Source organism: Paralichthys olivaceus, chromosome 12 (genome assembly GCF_024713975.1).
Source record: "Paralichthys olivaceus isolate ysfri-2021 chromosome 12, ASM2471397v2, whole genome shotgun sequence".
NCBI lineage: Eukaryota > Metazoa > Chordata > Actinopteri > Pleuronectiformes > Paralichthyidae > Paralichthys > Paralichthys olivaceus.
Window position 1 is genome coordinate 15,218,967 of NC_091104.1, and position 17,955 is coordinate 15,236,921.

General features: G+C 46.3%; 1 protein-coding gene across 5 annotated transcripts in view; it reads right to left on the minus strand.

Annotated features, from left to right (window-relative positions):
• kif26ab (kinesin family member 26Ab) overlaps window positions 1-17,955 on the minus strand; it is a 71,666-nt gene that overhangs the window by 13,134 nt on the left and 40,577 nt on the right. For 3 of the 5 annotated variants that reach the window (XM_069535098.1, XM_069535099.1, XM_069535100.1), the window contains 2 exons: window positions 3,015-3,198; window positions 74-289 (listed from right to left, as the gene is read on the minus strand). In XM_069535098.1, the coding sequence (XP_069391199.1) occupies window positions 74-289; window positions 3,015-3,198 (400 nt within the window). Of the gene's footprint in view, window positions 1-73; window positions 290-3,014; window positions 3,199-5,667; window positions 6,588-17,106; window positions 17,289-17,955 lie in introns of those variants that run through there. The other 2 variants (XM_069535101.1, XM_069535102.1) reach the window with 2 other exon arrangements.

The following is a 17,955-nucleotide window of genomic DNA, read 5'->3' on the forward strand; positions in this document are numbered from 1 at the left end:
CTGAACTCCTAAACAACACCTTATAAAACCTCCACACATACACACACACACACATACTCATACTGGTCCTTACTTGTGAGGCATCCTGGGTGAAAACAGCATCGAAGGCGAATATCTTTGGGACGGCCACGGTGGCAGATCGCCTGTGTCCTGAACTGGAGTGTGGCGGGCTGGACGCGGGATCGTAGAGGGTCAGCTGCTTCTTCCTACTGTCCACTTTCAAAAAAGACTGAGACTCTGAGGAGTCTGCCGCCTCCAGAGACGGACAGATACGCATCATCACTTTCACCTGAAGAGAAACAGAAAGTAAAAAAGGGTGGATTAAAAAGTGAGATGTGGATAATGGGAATGCATTTTTTCTGATCGAGCAGATTCGAGGAAAAAAAAACCCACATCATACTTAACATCTATTACTCAAGGATAATGCACCATGGGTATTCTGAACATAGGTTAGGATCCTAACTGTGAGCCTGGCTCAGCATTGTGCATTAACGTCACGTCCACTATGTCAGAGTTGATGGACATGGGAGGTTGCCATGGAAACACTGGGTCTTGCATTGACTTGGCGAACTCAGTGGGTCGACACATTGTCTAATGGTGTCAGTGAGGCAGCAAGGTGCGAGACAAAAGTCATAGCAGAAAATGGTGGACATTAATGTGTGTGAGGTGCCGTGCTGCGAGGATTATCCCTCTAGTGGGTTGTTTTTCTGGACCAGGTGCGACTAGCCAGCATGGGAGAGCAGGAGCATATGGCCCCCTCCCTTACTCTCATCCCGCCCACCCACTCACTCTTCCTCCTTCTCCTATCCGTCCCCCCTCTATTGCCTGGAAACTGGCCACGCCGCATTAAGAAACTCGAAACTCGCCCTGTTGCATTCTGGGGGTTGACATTCATGGAGTGGGCTTACAGTCTTTACACATTCCACAGGTCGTGGTGCAGTTCTTTAGGCCCGCATTGGTACGCTAACTAGGATGACGGCTTATGTCTAAAGGTGTTGATTGGGCAGCGCCCTGACAAGCCTGTTTGTGTCTCACATTATTGCCATGGTTGCAGAGGTGAAGTCATTCAGTTGTGTATGACACCCCCACCCCACCCCCGTACAAACAACAGCAAAGTTCACCACTACCTGAATCCACCGTGCTCCCCTGTGTGTGGTTTGTGTGGGTGCCGTGTGCCAATATGACACCCCCATTAACAATGACCTTCTTTAGAAATCCTGATGACTCTATATTGCTTTACAATCTCATGGTCAGATATACCTCATTGCTTTTTTTCTGCAGAGGCACAGTAGAAATATATCTGAGACTGACAGGAGACATAAACAGCTCTTGGGATATGTATAGCGGCCTTTGGAGTCCCTGTCAACCCCCTGAGTGTTTAGTGTTACGCCAGCCATTATTTCAACGGAACAGTTTCTATATCCTGCAGTGTATATGATAGGGAACTCAATCCCGAAACATTTCAAAACCTCTTGAAAAAGTACATGTGATGCCTCGCAGGCATTGAAATAAAACCCTTAAAATACAGCTAACTCCCTTCTCCTTTCTGACAGATGACTGTTTTGCTCAGCTGGGGGACTGTACTGTCTTCACGCCCACACAAAAGGTCCATTCTTCCCCCGACTAGTATATAAATATTGCTACAGATCCAGACTCCCGCACGCTCCGAAGCAATGCTGCTGGAAATTCTTTTCTTTCAGTCGATGAATTCATCTTGGATTCCTGAGGCCAAGTGCAAACTCTCTTAAAACTCCGCAGGGGGCTGTTATCCTGACTGACGTGTGCATATGTTGAGTAAATTACGTTTGCTGTGATATTTAAACTGCGCTCCCACATTTGCGGAGTTGCCGTCGAGCAGACAGAGGCTACCAGGCGAACTCATGTCTCGGTTTTATTTATGTTGGCAGAGATCAGACACCGGAGGCCAGGGAGGATTGGCTACAGTATTTTCACACTTCAGACTCCGTGCTAATGGCCGCTGTTTCCCTGTCCCCTGATCCCCCACTAAATCCATTAGTGTGGCTTGGCATTCCTCCATCCACTCAACTGTCAATGCCTGAGGAGACAGGTCCAGGTCGAAAGTGGAGGGGTGGAAGTGACCCACATTTGAGTTGATGGAAACAAGACGTTCACTCAAGTCATGCACAATTGGATAATGTGAATTAATACAAAACAGACACAGGAAAAGCCAAAAACCAAGCAGCTATGCTGAAAATGTGATTCCACAAGTAAGAGACAAAGAAATAGAGAGCGAACTCAGATGTTTTTGCTTTTCAATGAGAAAACCTGAAACTCAGGTCTGATAGGTTTGGAACAACATCATAAATCTTGTTTCCCCTTTTAAATCCGGCCGTTGTGATGCACAGTAAACCTCAGGTGTGGGGACGCTTGTTAATAACACAGCCTTTTTTAATATGACATCCGTGTGTCAATTGGAGATTTACAGTTTGTGGCAGGATCTCGACCGTCTGGATACCTGGCAACAGAAGCGTGCACTTCCTATCCAGGTGGGATCTAATCTTGTTCGGGGGACTTCTTCTGCTTTATAAATACAGGACGCCGGCTCTGACAAACAATACCCAATAAACCACAAAGGAAGAGCTATGTGTTTATACAGCTTTGTTTAATGACCGTCTTATTGCTGCCAGCCCGACTTTCATCGTCACACACTGTATACCTTAAATGGAATTAGAAATCCTGCTTTTGAGGGGACCGCAGATTTGTGAATTATAGTTTTCACTGTCTTTCTGTGTACAGGCGGAGGAAGCTGGTCGCACAAACTCAGTGAATTCATGACATTCCAGCAGGCTTATCTGACTGTATCTGTGCGGACTGTACCAGACGACACGCTGCCTCTAGGCCAGTGTGCCGCCACTCTGCATTCTCCCCTTCAATAAGGGTCTGTCTGTTTCTGTATGTGTGTGTCACATGTATTAACCATGCTTTATGTGTACTTTACAGGCATTCAAATCATGAGTTCAGCCTTGAGTCTTAGAGTACATGCCGGCTCTCACCTTTCCCATCCCTGGGTTCTCTTTTACTTTGGACACGGCTCGGAGCAGGCATGGCGGGGCGGGGGGCGGCGAGACCTGCAGGATTCCACTGAAGTTGGTGGGGTAGATGGAGGGCTCCTGTGGGTGGAGCAGCGAGGGCTGGTGCTTCTTGCGCTTGGAGGACAGATTCAGCTTCTGAGCTGCCCTGGAAGACAAATAGAAAAATGGAGATTGAAGCCAATCTTAGAACACAACTGCGCCATGTTCATGTATAAACAAATTGCTTTTAGCTCAGGTGTTGTTTTCTGGTGAGGTACACAACCAAAAGCTTAATTGTATACCTTGACATTTGTAAGGGTGTGCAGAAATCACAGGCTGTAATATAAAGGTCACCAAGCTCCTGTTAGTCTGCCAAAGCAAACAAAGTCAGCAGGAGAGCTCCACTACGCCACCACTCCCACCTTTTCTTCACTTTCAATATTCCTTTTTTTCAAACTCCCAACTCAGGCTCCCCGACAGAGAAGGTAATGATTCAGCCCACCAACTTCACCTGGAACCAGTGCACTTCTCCCCCACCTGGATATTTTATACAGAAACCACAAATCCATAAGATAAAAAAAAATAAAGGCCATTTAACTGTCAGGGACCATGTGACGGCTGTTATAGCAGGAAGGGCAGAGCAAGTGCATGAATTTATCTTGCTCAAACACAAAAAACTGTCACTGACATGACAGGCAAGGGCCTCTGAAGCACGGCCTCCTGGGATATAGTCATGTCCATTTCTGCAAGTACAACTAAGCAATTATGACAGAGTATGTTCCCCCATCATTTAAATCAAAGCTGGAGCACGGAACTGTACGTCTGGAGTTTTGATCCTTTACAATTAAATGAGGTGGACAGAGAGGCAGGCAGGTGAACCCAGCTCCCTCCTCTACCTTAGTGGAATCTTAATGGACAAATGGCTCTTATCCCTCTGTTGTAACTGGATCCAGCTCTTTGAGAGTCCTCTAATTAAAATCCACTGTCATCCCGGCCGAGTGTCTCCCAGAGACAGCACTGAGGAGACATAGATTGGCCACAGGGCCGAAAGAGTCTGGCACATACACAATCCATTCTGTCTAGATTCCTGCAGCTAAAAGGGCAGCACCAATATTCCTGCCTGGCCTGCAGGGAATCAAGCCAGACGCAGAGTACTTCCAGGTATGGCATCGCCCTGGATCAGCTAACACTGTACCTCAGCTGGAAATTCAAGGTCAGGGAAAGAAAGTAATATGCCAAGGACATCCAATGCACTCAAACGGTTTTTTTTTTCTATTCAAGCAGTGGGGATTCAGAGAAATGCATTCAAGGCAAAGATGTGATTGCCAGCATGAAGTAAAATAGTGGCACAGGGAGTGAATGAAAATTGCAGGGAGAAATTAAAAGATGAAAAATCTGCAGAGCGAAGGGATTTTAGGAGAAGTGGAAGAAGCGGGGCACATGAGAAAGAGGGAGGGAGCAAATAAAAAGTGCAGACCCATGTGTGTCCTGGTGAGCAGTATTTTCCTAAGAGGTCAGCCTGAGCTCATTAGTCCTGCACCGGGCTCCTCTGAACAGCACTGGGTGGGCTCCAGCCAAAAACACAACCCAGCCGCCCCCTCCTCCCCTCCCCTTGTCTCTCCCTGCATCTTAGAATGACAACCACAGCCCCTCCTCTGCTCAGCGGTCCCCTCTCCCAACTGTACGCCCCCTGCAGCGACAGCCCAAGAGTACAATCAGGGAACACACTACCGGCTGATGGAATAATTATTGCAACCAAGGGGGCTACAGGAGAAGCCTCTCCCTGGGGAGCTGCCCATGTGTGATAGCATGCGAGACGGATCGTGTGACGGGGAGGAAGAAAAATGAGATGGAATAGATGAATGTGAGATGGAGAGAAGGAAAAAGGGGGAAACTACACCAGAGTACACGTGGCTGTATGTGTGTGTGTGTGTGTATGCACATTTATTAGAGATATCCACAGCACGTTCGTTCAAGATAGATGTGCCCTGTCGCTCCATCGCCATCTCACTCCCTCTTTTCTCACCCCATTCTCTCTCTTCTTTTTCCGGCAAAGACATTAATCAGGCACTAGGTACCGGGAGTCACCATAACACACAACATATGGAGGAAAAAAGGCGGCACTGTACCGATTTATAATTGTCTTGACCAGTGAGGAGTGCTCACTAGCGAATGCCGTGCTTGTAACCTTGAGATTTAATTCATGCTGCACAATGGTGCACATGTGTTCTTCAGTGGAAGGTGAGAAAAAAAGGGGATGGTTTGCTTTTTTCTCAACACAACCACATGTACACAGGGAAATTAATTGCTTGTCACCTTCTCTCCCTCCCTGTTCCCTCCCTCCTTCTCTCTCTCTCTCCCTGCGTTTCCCGACTACGCGATCAGTCAATGGGAAATAGGCTGCGTGAGGAGAGGCTCAGATTTCTTCGACAACAGCTTGTCCACCTGTTCACTCCCCATCTCCATGCTAATGAAGCTGTTTACTTGCACAACTTAGTCTAAATGCACAGAGGAGGGTGTGTGCACGAAGCCGAGGGTCTGGTCTGGTATCAGTGTTGAGTTTGTGCAAAATATTCTCATGCAGTGTCTGGTGTGAACATGCACCAGTAAGAAAATGCTGCACTGTTGTACTTACAGCTCTTTCCAATCCATTATCTAGTTTATGGTCATAGTCAAAAAAGAGACGACTGATAGAGTTCAACTTTGCGGTCAATGTCTGTGTTGTCACTGTTCTCCATTACTTGCACATTTGATACGCTGGCACAGTCGGCGAAAGCACAGCACAAGGCGGGGCGGCTCACTAGTTGGGGCACAGGGGTCCTTTTTGCTCCGATCGCAATCATCGAGGTTCCACTTGATTTCACAGACGTTTGTGAGAAGCTGGAGGGGTGGAGGGATGATGAGAAGGAGGGGGCGTGGGCGTCATAGTAACCAGAATGGAAGAAGCACCAGGTGGGGCAGGGTGGAGGTGGGCAGACAGGATGGGTATCCTGCAGGAGAAAAGCAGTAGGACCACAGTGAGAGGGAGGTGTGCAGGTATAGTCCGGAGAGCTTCTCAGGAGGAGGCGGATGTGAAGAGGTGAGGATGAGAAAGAGAATCTCCTCTGTTAAAAGCACCTCCAACTCTTTCCATCCCTCCTCACCAGCAAAAGTTCAGCGTCAGTTCAGAGACGCAAAAACCCAGCAGCAGTTTCCTCTCCAAGCTTTTCACCGCTTCTTTCACAATCCATTCATCCCACAGGCTGCACAGTTTTCCTCTCATTCGGTTAATCCACTGTGGTGTGTCTGCTCTCGAGTGGCTGCAGGTCCTGATGCCCAGGTCCTTCCCAGAGTCTGTGCTGCTCACAGGCAGGAGGTGGGTGGGGGGAGAGAATCAACACGCCTGGCTAGCCTGGAAAATTTCCTTGGGTGGCTGAGAATGAGGAGAATTCCTACTCCGGTTCCGCCTCTCGGTCCCTCTCCTGCTATCGGTGAAATGCTGGCAGCTGTCCTGCCGTGTTTCTCCCTCTCTCTCTCTCCCTCTCCCTGCCTCGCTCTCTATCTGACTCCTTCACACACGCAAACACACACACGCTCACACACACACACACACACACTCCCTCCTCTCCCTCTCTCTCTCTCTCTCTCTCTTTCTTTTCACAGCCCAGCCCCTTTTCCCTCTGACTGCCAGACGAGGTGTCAGTACTCGATTGCTGGCTGCTCGCGGCGCAATTTGCAAGTATTCTCTTTCTCTCTCAACCCACACACACACACACACACACACACACACACACACATACTCTGTCTCAAACCCCAGCACACACACATGTGCACCCCACCACACGTCACATGAATACTTAATGCAAACAGGAGCCCTCTCTTCTTTTAGGGTCCCACACTTCAAACAGATTTGGTTAGTATGCATACAGTGCATGCATGTATGAGTGTGTGTGTGTGTGTGTGTATACACTTGTGCACATTTGTGTTTTTTTGCCTTTGTTAAAGAATGTAATTAGCCAGATGAATGAGAGTGTTGTTAATCATAAGGAGTGACACACTGATAAGGAAGGATATACTTAAGAGCAGAAAGATGGATTGCCTGAATGAGCGATGCTCGGACTCAATTGGGAAGCTGTGAGAGATTAAAAAAAAAGAAAAAAGAGTGTGAGCGAGAGGAAAGAGAGGGCAGACAATGAACAGATGACATGTTAGAAAGGCAGATTTATGCCGGCCAGCGAGACATAGTGCAGTCAGTCAATGGTCAAGGGTAAAAAAGGGGAATGAAAGCATGTGAGTGGGCGAGCACCGGGGTGAGAGTACCCTGTATTCCCTGGGCTGCCAATTTACCAGTAAGCCCTCTCAGCCCCCGACCAGCCAGTCTTGTTTGAAAGGCTTCGGCGTTGGCTGCAGAGTGCCTCCTACAACACGTCTGCAGACAGAGTGGGTGTGAGACTTGCCAGATGAAAGTGCATTCAGCACAGGCACACAGCTCTCTCTCTCTCTCTGCCTCTCTCCCTCTGACATAGTGCCCCGTACATGAACTCTGCTGGATTAAATTTAGAGTAAAAAAAACAACAACCACCCTGCACTAAAATAAAAAGCCATTTCTGCTGATCTATTTGAAGGAGAGTAAGAAGCAGCCTGATATGTCGCATAACCTTTATCTCCCTCCTTGCCACAGCGAGCTCACCTCTGCTTTTCTGCAGCAAGTCTAAATTAATTTGCCTGAGGTGGCGATTTTCAGGAGCAAGAAGCCTGACCACAGAATCCCTTTGAATCATGGCTGGCAATAGTCAATGAGAAGGAGACAATACTAATGTGGACATTGGTCACCCTAACAACGTGACTGCTCATTGGTCTTATGTCCACTGCAAGTGTTATACATCAAAATGAAGTAATAACAGAGGACAGCCACAGTTGGAACCGTCCTGATAGCCTTTCAGCTCCATCACTGTCTCCTTATGAACAGACCTCAGAGACAGATAATGACTGTAATATATATAAATGAGCCGCAGCAAGACAGATGTAAAATCAAGGACGATTAAAATAAAACGTTTTCCTGGCGCCTTTGTTTCAAGAGAGGACATCCAGGATTTGTCCTCACATTCAGAGGTTGAGACAGTGAGGGAGTGGAGGAGGAGAGGAGGTCAATGACTGGAGGACAGGGAGCCTGGAGAAGCTGTGTGTGGCTGCTGGTTTCAGAGCTCCACTTCGGCCTCCTGTCAATAACCGCTCCGGCCGTCTATTCAAGCTTTGTCAAATTAACAAAAGAAATTCCTCCGGCCCCAGAGAATCATTAGCTGGTGCACCAATTAGCTTGTTTGTGTAAATTTGTCCCCCGGCTACACCTCTTTAGGTAGCTTCTTCCTGTGGCTAATTACCATGTTGGCCACATTTACTATCCTTGACATTTCCTTTCTGTGTTTCTCCTTTTTTCTTCCTCTCTGCAGACAAGATAAGGATGCCCTGTCCATTCATGCAGGAATCAGATCACCGGCTCTGATATCACACTGCTCCACAGCAAGTCTTCCCTCGCGCTGCTGCTGATTAGCAGGCCAGCGTCGCTCTTCATGAATGGAGGTGGGAATACTGGGCTCCAGCCAGCCTCGACACCATGCAGTGATAATGACTACAGCAACAATGAGCCGGGCTTGCTCGCTCGCTGCTGGAGGCATTCAAAATGTATCCTGAGCTCAGTAGTGAAGGCATGTGAGATGTTTTTTGAGGATATACGGTGTGTGCATGGAGCCGTGCTGTTGTTGTTGAGCGCTAGAGAGACCGTCAAGCCCAAAATGCCAATGCAGCAGATGGTGATGATTGATTGGGCAGGATGTGTGTTGGCCTATCAGGTGAGGTGCAATGTTTTTGAGTCAAAAGCTAATCAATAGGAAACCTCCCCAGAGTTAAAATCAGTACACACTGTCTTATTGACGGGCTGCCCTTGACACTATCAAACAGCCCTAAGGTGCGGGGGGGAATAACATTAATATTCCAACTGAGCTTAACTTCGAGAAGAAATAGAGACTTAGATCGGTTAAAGTAAGAGAAGCAGGGTGATGGTCAGACTCCACAGAGCAGATGGACGTCAAATTTGGGGTTGGATTAACACAAATCTTCATTTTCCACGCTGGCCTCGATGGCTGTGTGCCCAGGTCACGGACCGAGCCGTCGCCAAGGCTCACTGGTGATTAAGTGACCATGACATCAGCCCCTGAACACACACACACACACACACACACATTCATATCATGCACACACAGAGAAGAGGGGATGATGTCATACTCTGCCAACCAGCCCTGGCAGCAAGAAGGCCCACCCCAGACAAGATTTACTAGCGAGGTCAGGATGCTGATCATTAAGTATGAGACAAATGCCCGCACGCCATAAAACCCTTCTTCTCAGAGTCGACCACAGCAGCTATATCTCAGTGGGACTGTTTGCTGTGGGTGTCAGCATCCCTCAGATGTATGGCCTTCCTTATATAAATATATGCATTACCCCAACACTAAAAGCTGAAGGGGTCACGTAGGGTGGGCTCTTAAAATAACCAAAGAAATAAGCAGATTCAGGTGACCTGATGCACAGCATTAGGCACATGGGGACAATAACGGAGGAACAGTCTGTCAAAAGCATGAAAAAGAGGATCCCGGCCTCCTGTGTGGCACTGAGGATTAGTCTGGTAATGAGTCTGTCTCCTTTCCAAAGTCTCCCTGCAATCAAGGGACCACTGGTATAAACATTCATTTAGTTTTTCTCACTTCCTCTCCTTTATTCTAAATCACTCAAAACAACAGAGGCCGCAAAACCATCTGAGAGTGGGAACGCGGTTCAATAAAGGTTTTCGATTGAAAACGCATCAACACTGCTACGGATACGCCTGGCGTCCACACGTCTTCGGAGTTTTAGACACATCGCTGATTCATCAGGCACCTATCACATGACCCCCCTTCCTGAATACACTCAATTAAAAGGCATAACTGTTGTCTTTGCTAACTGTTGTCTTTCCTAACAGCTGTTTTTCGGTTGGATTCTGCATTTTACAATAATACAACTGCTTGCATGTGCAGGAGATGAGCTATTATTCCAGCAATTCCTTTTTACACTGGCATGTGCATGCCCAGTGTACATGAATGGTCATTTGATTTGCATTTTCAGGCCTGTAAGTATGGAACCAATACGCTTGTGTGGACGTATCATTTTAATATAAAAAATATTGTTTTTCTATTTTACTTCACAGAAGCTACTAAAAAAAGCCGCCACCAGGAATTGGAGAAACAGACGTTCCCCACTGTGCAGTCTGGTTATCTCATCAACAAAAACTCTGATCTTTCCAGTTATTTTAAAAAAATCCTTCGGCAGCAGGGGATACATTAAAATGGAGGAGAGAACTAACAGGCTTATCTGTCTGTCAGCTGAATCTTATCAATCGAAGGCTCTGAAGCCTTCACCTGCATGGGAGCCAGCCTGCTTGCTCGGCTGTTTTAATGACAGTCTGAAGGAAGACCTCCCCTCTCTCGTGTCAGTTTACACAGCAGCAGTTTACAGGAAGTGGCCAAACACCTCCAGGCTAGGATTTGCACACATTCTATAAATCCTCAGAAATAGATAAATGGATCCCAAGCTAAACCAGACAGCAATGAATGTGATGTCCAGTTAGCTGAGCAATATCTCACTTGGCACGTTCCAAACACATTCAACCAAGGCCTTTTAGAAAAGCTCTTTGTTCCCATAAGGTTTTCGACAAGCCTTTTGTTCCTTTGGTGTCTGGCCTTGGACACAGAATACCAAATGGGGCATCATTTGTGCACTGACTGCTGACAACCCAAGGCTGCACACACATCTCCTCTGCACCAATCTCTGGTGAGGCCAAATGCATTCATGTAACATCTCTAAATACAACGGGAAATCATGGAAAAGAGAAGATTCCAGACAAAAACTGATATGAAACTAACTCGTCATAGTCATGTCATGAACATGGATTCAAAGAGCTTGTCTGCCGCTTCAATGATCCCTGTCAATACTAACACATGAAAACACATATCATGTGACCATTGCTGGTGCAAACAGGAAGCAGATAATCTACTCTACAGTTAGTTGCTTACTTGCGGAAAATACTTTGAATGAGAAACAAATATGGTGAAATGTAACCTTGAACCGACAAGGTGGAAGTCGGGAACATGAAAAGGGCAGAGCAGAGTTAAAGTAGAAGATGCAGGTGACAAAGAAAGACAGAAGCGAGGAGAGAGGGAGCGGCAGGATGAGAGTCCTGTCTTCGATCAGCGACTCTGGCTCTGTGCCAGTGAAGCGATGTCCACAAGGAGGTAAATCATTTTCTGCCTGAGAAAGAAACGGGGAAAAAATGGTTGTTGGGGCTGCTCTGCCACAGCCAGCTTGAAGTTGCTTCATTCCCAAAGATGGGAATCCCCAGTCGGCCAAGAATAAATGGAACAGTTGGCGCAAAAAAAGAAAAAAAACTCATCAATATTCAAAGAAACCTGGTTTGTTGCGACAGTACATCAGGGAAAGCAACAGTGGATTCAAGCACTGGCTTGTATCAACACAGAGGTAAAATTAACTTCTTTGTTCATTTTATTCTGCCTATCAAGGGATCTACGTTCAGCAGGTTTATCTTCTGTGCTTCTGGACGTCGCATAGAGAAAAACAGACTCGTGCCAACAGACCCCTCACTTCCCAGAGGACTCTGCAGAGTAGGTGCTGTGTGTCTATGCCACAGTTAACCCCTTAATGATGGAGGAGGGATTATTTCTGGCAGGGAAATGATCCACAGTGGGTCACAAACCCTTCTTGTGGTAAAACTGCCTTCCGGTGTTTTCATTTTTAAAGACCTACCCATAAAGCTTTGCGGTTCCAGACTCCCCCTACATCCCAGTCACACCCCCATACCTTCTGTGAAAGACCACAAAGCTCTCTTGCCAAGTTAGGGGCTTAAGGAGGGCTTAAGACAATAAAAGGAAGGACATTTAGGGTAAAAGTTAAGGGCTATAACTCTATTTACAGTTCACTTTATTGTTCTTCCTGGCATTCATGATCACATCATGCTAATATGCCCTTAACTAGCAGGGACACTGGGTCATGTGGTGGTGAACAAAGCTCAGGGCTTTAGCTCCACAGGACCCATTTATCAGTAAATGAGATAAAGGGGCCAATTTAAGGCCCCTGGAGGAAAAGAGCTGAAAATACCTGCAATGACAATCAAAAGGTCCTCAAAGGAAATTTTTAGCAATTGACTCTCACTCGTTTACAGGAGAATCCCTGAAATCTGCAGCGTTCAAAGTGAGACAGGGGGAAAACGCTATTACGTCAAGATTGGTCCAGGCAGCAAAAAAAAAAAAAAAAAAGTCCTGGAAGAAAATTCACTTTTTTCAGCTGATGGGTGACAGATGATAATGAAGACATGTTTTCCTCCTACTCTGCAGACTCCCCACCTCTGGCACTGCTGACAAAGATTAACAGCTGCTTTCATCTCTTCCAGGGTTTTTTTCACTCTGCTCCTCAGACACGGCTCCAGGTATTTCGGCTGCGCTCCTCTTCGAGGCTGCGGAGAATCTGGAATAACTTCACACTCTCAGATACACATGCTGAACTCCGATTCACCCGCCATCCCACCCACACGTTCCCTTGAAAAACCTCAGGAAATTCTGTTCAGGGGGCCTGCCGAGACAGCGTTGTTGCCGACTGACTGAGTGACGTTTCCTGTCTCGGAAATCGTTTGGGCTCACAGTGGGTGATTAGACATGCAAGAGACAAATAACGGACAATTTCAACACAGGAAGCCTCTGTGATCAGGTACAATGTCCTCTTAGATTAAAACATAACGCCCTATGAGAACGGAGAATAACTTCAGAGGGTGATAAGTGTGGGAGAGACAGACAGAGGGGGGAAAAGCCAGCATACTTCTGCTCCACTTCTCTGCTTCATTAATCATTTGCTGCCAGGGTAAGACACCTAGCGATTATTTATTTGCACTTCTCCACACAGAGGCTATCACAACACACAGGCCCGCAGGCTGCTGAGAACATTTGGGCGTGATTAATCAGTGGGCCGTCCGAAGAGACAGAACACAGGGGGAGGGGAGATCCAACACGTGTTTCTTAATCTTTCATCTATATTCAAGTCAATAGGCAACCCAGCAAAAAACTAGAGGGGGTCCGAGTCAGGTGGAATGAGCTGTGCTGTCGGCGAGGTGGCCATGATAGCAGATGTAGGAGCGGTGGATGAAGTGATCATTTGGATCGGGCGAATCAATAAACACATCACGGATGTATATAGGAAGAATACCGACGTGAACACACGGGGGAAATGTGTCCCTGAGAACCGCTGCTAAGACGCTAGTGACTACAACCGCATTATTCAAGCTAAGCAGTTTATCCTGTATCACACTCTCGTAAAGTCAACCACAGAAATATACACTGCAACGCTCGCTAGGCCACATAGAGCGTATGGGGATAATGGGATTTTTAGCACGCCGCAGCTGGCTTTCACGTGCTGGGTCGTGAACCGATTACAGGGTATAATCCGCTCCATTCAAGACGACGTTGCACGCAGAAAGCAGAAACACAGGGGAGATAAATCCTCCTTGCTGCTTTTAGTTTGATACAGCAGGTTTTTTTTCACGTGTCCTGCACAAGCTGCTGGCTTGTTTCGGATGTAATTGGACTGAAGGAAGTCAAGGGCATAATGAAACTCTTAATCTCTCCTAACTCTCTGTTAAGAAGAACATTGTGGTGCAAATATCATGTGGAATATGTAGAAACACAAATACTGTATTTATTGCATGGTCAAGCAAAAGGTTATTCTTGACACAAATAAATTAAAAACAAATAAACTCTGCTACGGATACGCCTGGCATCCACAGTGTTGTGGCCAAGAGCTGCTAAAACTGGAAAGGCTGCTGGCCGTGTTTTAGTTTAAAGACTACGTTTTAGTCTGAACTGGCAGTTTCGGAAACAATGACGCAGACACACGCAACATGGATAATCAATTACAAGTGTTGCTCCCATTCTGTCCAAACCGACACGTGCATGCCCAGTGTACGTGAGTGGCAATGTGATGTGTTTTCAGGCGTATTAGTGATGGCAGGGATTAAAACTGATATGGAACCAAATCACTAATGTGGACAGAGATCATATTCAAACAACGCAGGAGTATGGATGTAGCCATAGTGTGTTTCCCATATAAGTGTGTTTCCCATATAAGCAAAATTGATAGATAGATTATGAAAAGAAAGTGTGTTTTCAAGGTGATTTTGTTCAACTACTGAAGCTGAGGGTGATGAGGTAAACACTACAGCGCCTGCCCTGACAATAGCCTTATCCTCAGTGGTAATCTAAACTGTATCCACATAAAGCTCGGCCCTTCCCGTTAACTAACAGAACCATGGGGGTTCTGTAGCATTGTGCGTTCCTAAAGAAATAAAGCATGAGTGTTTGGGGAAATCAACCTAACGGCAGTGATTAGGCAGCTATTAGTTATGTTGAATAGAAAAGGCCGTGGCTGAGGAGCAGCGGTGCCTGAGAAGCTCCACCAGGAGCCACCTTTGTTTCTCCAGATTGTTTGACATAAAGGCAGCTCATGGGAGCAGAAGCCACAGGCTCTATTCTACATCTGCGCACAATAGCTTATAAAATTCTTCAACGCATATATTCCCCGCCACCAGCTACTGCCACTCCGCTGCAATCTCGACCACTGTGCAGAAGACACTGCGGTTGTAATGACAAAGATAATAGAGTCCATTTGCATGACTTTCACTGAGGGGCACTAAAGAGGTTTAGATGGCATCCCTTGGCCCCCACAGGCATGATGTATAATATCCATTCAACAGGCTAGAGGTTAGAGGATTTGCAGAGTCCTGCATGATAACTAAACACTAATGTACTGATCATGGGGCCCTGTGGGGGCTCTGAGTCGTTATACAGTGGAATGAGGAATTCTCAACGTGGGCAGGCAAACAGAGCTAGAAAAGGATTGACCTCTCCTGCCCACACGCAAATATTCTCACACAGACTGGCTTTTTTGATCATCCCTACCGACAGGCTGAAAGAAAAAGGCAGCTCTATGTTCGGGGACAAGCCGACAGGACAGAGGTCGCTCCTCCACATCCTCTCATTTCCCCATGTGTGAAAGGAATATGTCAGAAATGCAATGGCTCTTTCCCCCCTCTCCCCTCAGGGCTTAGTGCACGTGGACCTGGGGTGAGTGCACAGGCTTGAGTCAGCGCTTCAGCTCTTTGTTTGTCAGTCACCCCTCCACTGCCCCCCTGCAGACTATCTGAGAGGACCAGACAGACTTCCTGACTCAGGGATTCGTTTGGGGGAACAGGAGAAAAGGGGGAATGGGTTATACCTTATGCAGGCATGCAACAAACCCTCTACACTGTGTGTCACAATGTTAATCATCACCCTTGTGCCGCAGGGCTATGCATGTGATCATATGCTGTAGGGAAAAAAATGGACACCCTGAACAAAGATTATGTGAAAAGTAACACACAGAATCCAAATAAGAATTTTCAATGCAGTGTTCAGTTGAACCTCAACCAATTTGATTTTCTGTAACATTTCATAAACATATTTGTTTTCTGATATGCAAATGGAATTTAACATAATTAACAATGCAAAAAAGACGTTTTCACTTATGCTTATATTTTACATACAACTTGTTGTTGGTAATCCTGGAAAAATTAGGAAGAGCAGAGTCCAGTTTGAAAAGTATGCCACCAACCCTCTTTGTCAAAGCAAGGCCAAAAAACAAAGACAAATTTAAGTCAATTTCAACAAATAATATTTAGAAAATTCTTTCTAACACAAATGACCAACCCTTCCTGTAATTCAGGTTGTATTTGTGTTATCTTTTCATTTATAGCTATTTATAATAAAGTTAAGGGTTGCACTAGAAAAATATCAAGCCACAATCAAATCTCTTTGTCATAAAGGTTTGATGATGACAACTTAGGGAAACTATTTTGTGTGTATATATTATGCATTAATATTGGCTGATATATCTGTTTTTACTCTATAATATCAGTATCAGCATCAGCCCTCAAAAATCCATTTTGATCAGGCTCCAGTGTTCTGAATATATATACTCCTTTGCTGCCATGTTATGTATATGAGTCACTCAGGCTGCCTGAACACTGCCTGTCTGAGCCAGTTTGGCGATGCAGTAAAGATTAAATCTGTACCAGAAAACAATGATGTCTGTTACCTGAGAATCGTGGAGCTTATGAGTCAGAGAGAGGTGACCTGTAAGAGGCTGGATGAGAGGATACAGGATGGTAGCAGCATGCATGCATCTCTCTGCTGTAGATGCCGGAGGCTGCGAGGCCAGACTGGATCTCCATCAACATCTCAGCCTTGACGGAGCCTGACAGAGCCTTGGATAGATTCTAACACCTGGGTTTATCTACCGGCTGCAGCCAACGCTGTCAAGGCCTCTGCTGGAGCTGCTGCCGAGTCTGCCACTGCACAGAGGCAGCCATTAGTCCCATCAGCCTGATTATGGCAGGGAAATAGCAGCTGTTGTTTTATCCAACAGTAAACAAAGATAAATACCACAGAGCAGCTCAACCATCTTGACTACCACCCACTCAATACTTCTGATGAGCCATTCACTGCCCCTGGGCATTTGTTGCTCAGATTCAACAGATTGATATGAATCAATTTCGTTTGTCAAGCTTTGGAGGTGGAGGTAGTATTAACATTTCAGCTCCCCTGTGGTGGCTTCCCTCAAAATGGAGCCAGTGTTTCTGCACTTTGTTTCCTGCACTGCTATACATTCTGCTCAGACTCTCACTCGGTGGAGGAATCCATCTCCAGCAAAACCATTACCCTCTCACCTCCAGGGAGCAGACAGTCCGAACCCGGGCTGAAGAGAACTGCGCGTCCCACAGAGCGGAAAAGAGAGTGTGTCACAGAAACAAGAAAAGGGAAGGGAAAAACCTACAGACATCACAGCTCACTGGGCAGAATCAAAAACCAACACACAGATGTGCATTTTGCTACACAAACACACACACACAAGCAGAGGATCACACATCCAAGTGAGGTCAGAGTTGTTTGTGTGCAGCATAGCAACTTACTTGACTCCCATGGTAGCGAATGCGATATTCTTCTCCACAGGCGCAGACCTCCTGCTCGGCTCGATGCTGTCAGAATGAAGCATCAGCCCGAGCGCTCCCTCGGAATGACAACATCTACAAGCATATTATTCGTCCCACTTAGCCACCGTCCCGTTCTGTGTCTTTATCCTCCTGCCATGTGAGCCACATCCAGAGTGCTCAGTGAGACCACTCTGCTCCACATAATCTGCCCGCCCCGTTTGTCAGTGACAAAGATGCCTCCTGTCAATCACGGCACAGCCAACCAAACGCAGGTCTGTTCTGATATGTCGGCCTCAAGGCTCAGGCCACAGACCACCCCTATCATAGAAGTTTCAAGTTTTCCTTTACGATCAAACAGGTTACTCTGACACATGATTTAACTTGAATGGTACAGAGTAGAGCTCATACCTCCACCAACAGTCCCCTTAAATTCAATCAGGCTACACCACATTTCACATACTCATACATATGGTAAATAGTAAATGGACTGTATGAATCCATATAGTCTTATTGACCACTCAAAGTGCTTTACAATACATTCACACACTACTATTCATACACTGTCAGAACAGTCAACAGGCAATTTTGGGTTCAGTATTTTTCCCAAGGACACTTTGGAGTACAGACTGAACCGTGCAGGGGATTGAACCACTGACTCTCTGGTTTGTGAATGACCCTCTCTACCTCCTAAGCCACAGCCATCAAAATGTCAGTTTCTTATTTTTTTTTTAATCTAGAATCCTGGATCCTCCCTCTGATCCGGAAATGTGTCGTGTTCCACTGAGGAAATCCTCTGATTTTATTTTGTGTAATCTTTCTTACATAAAA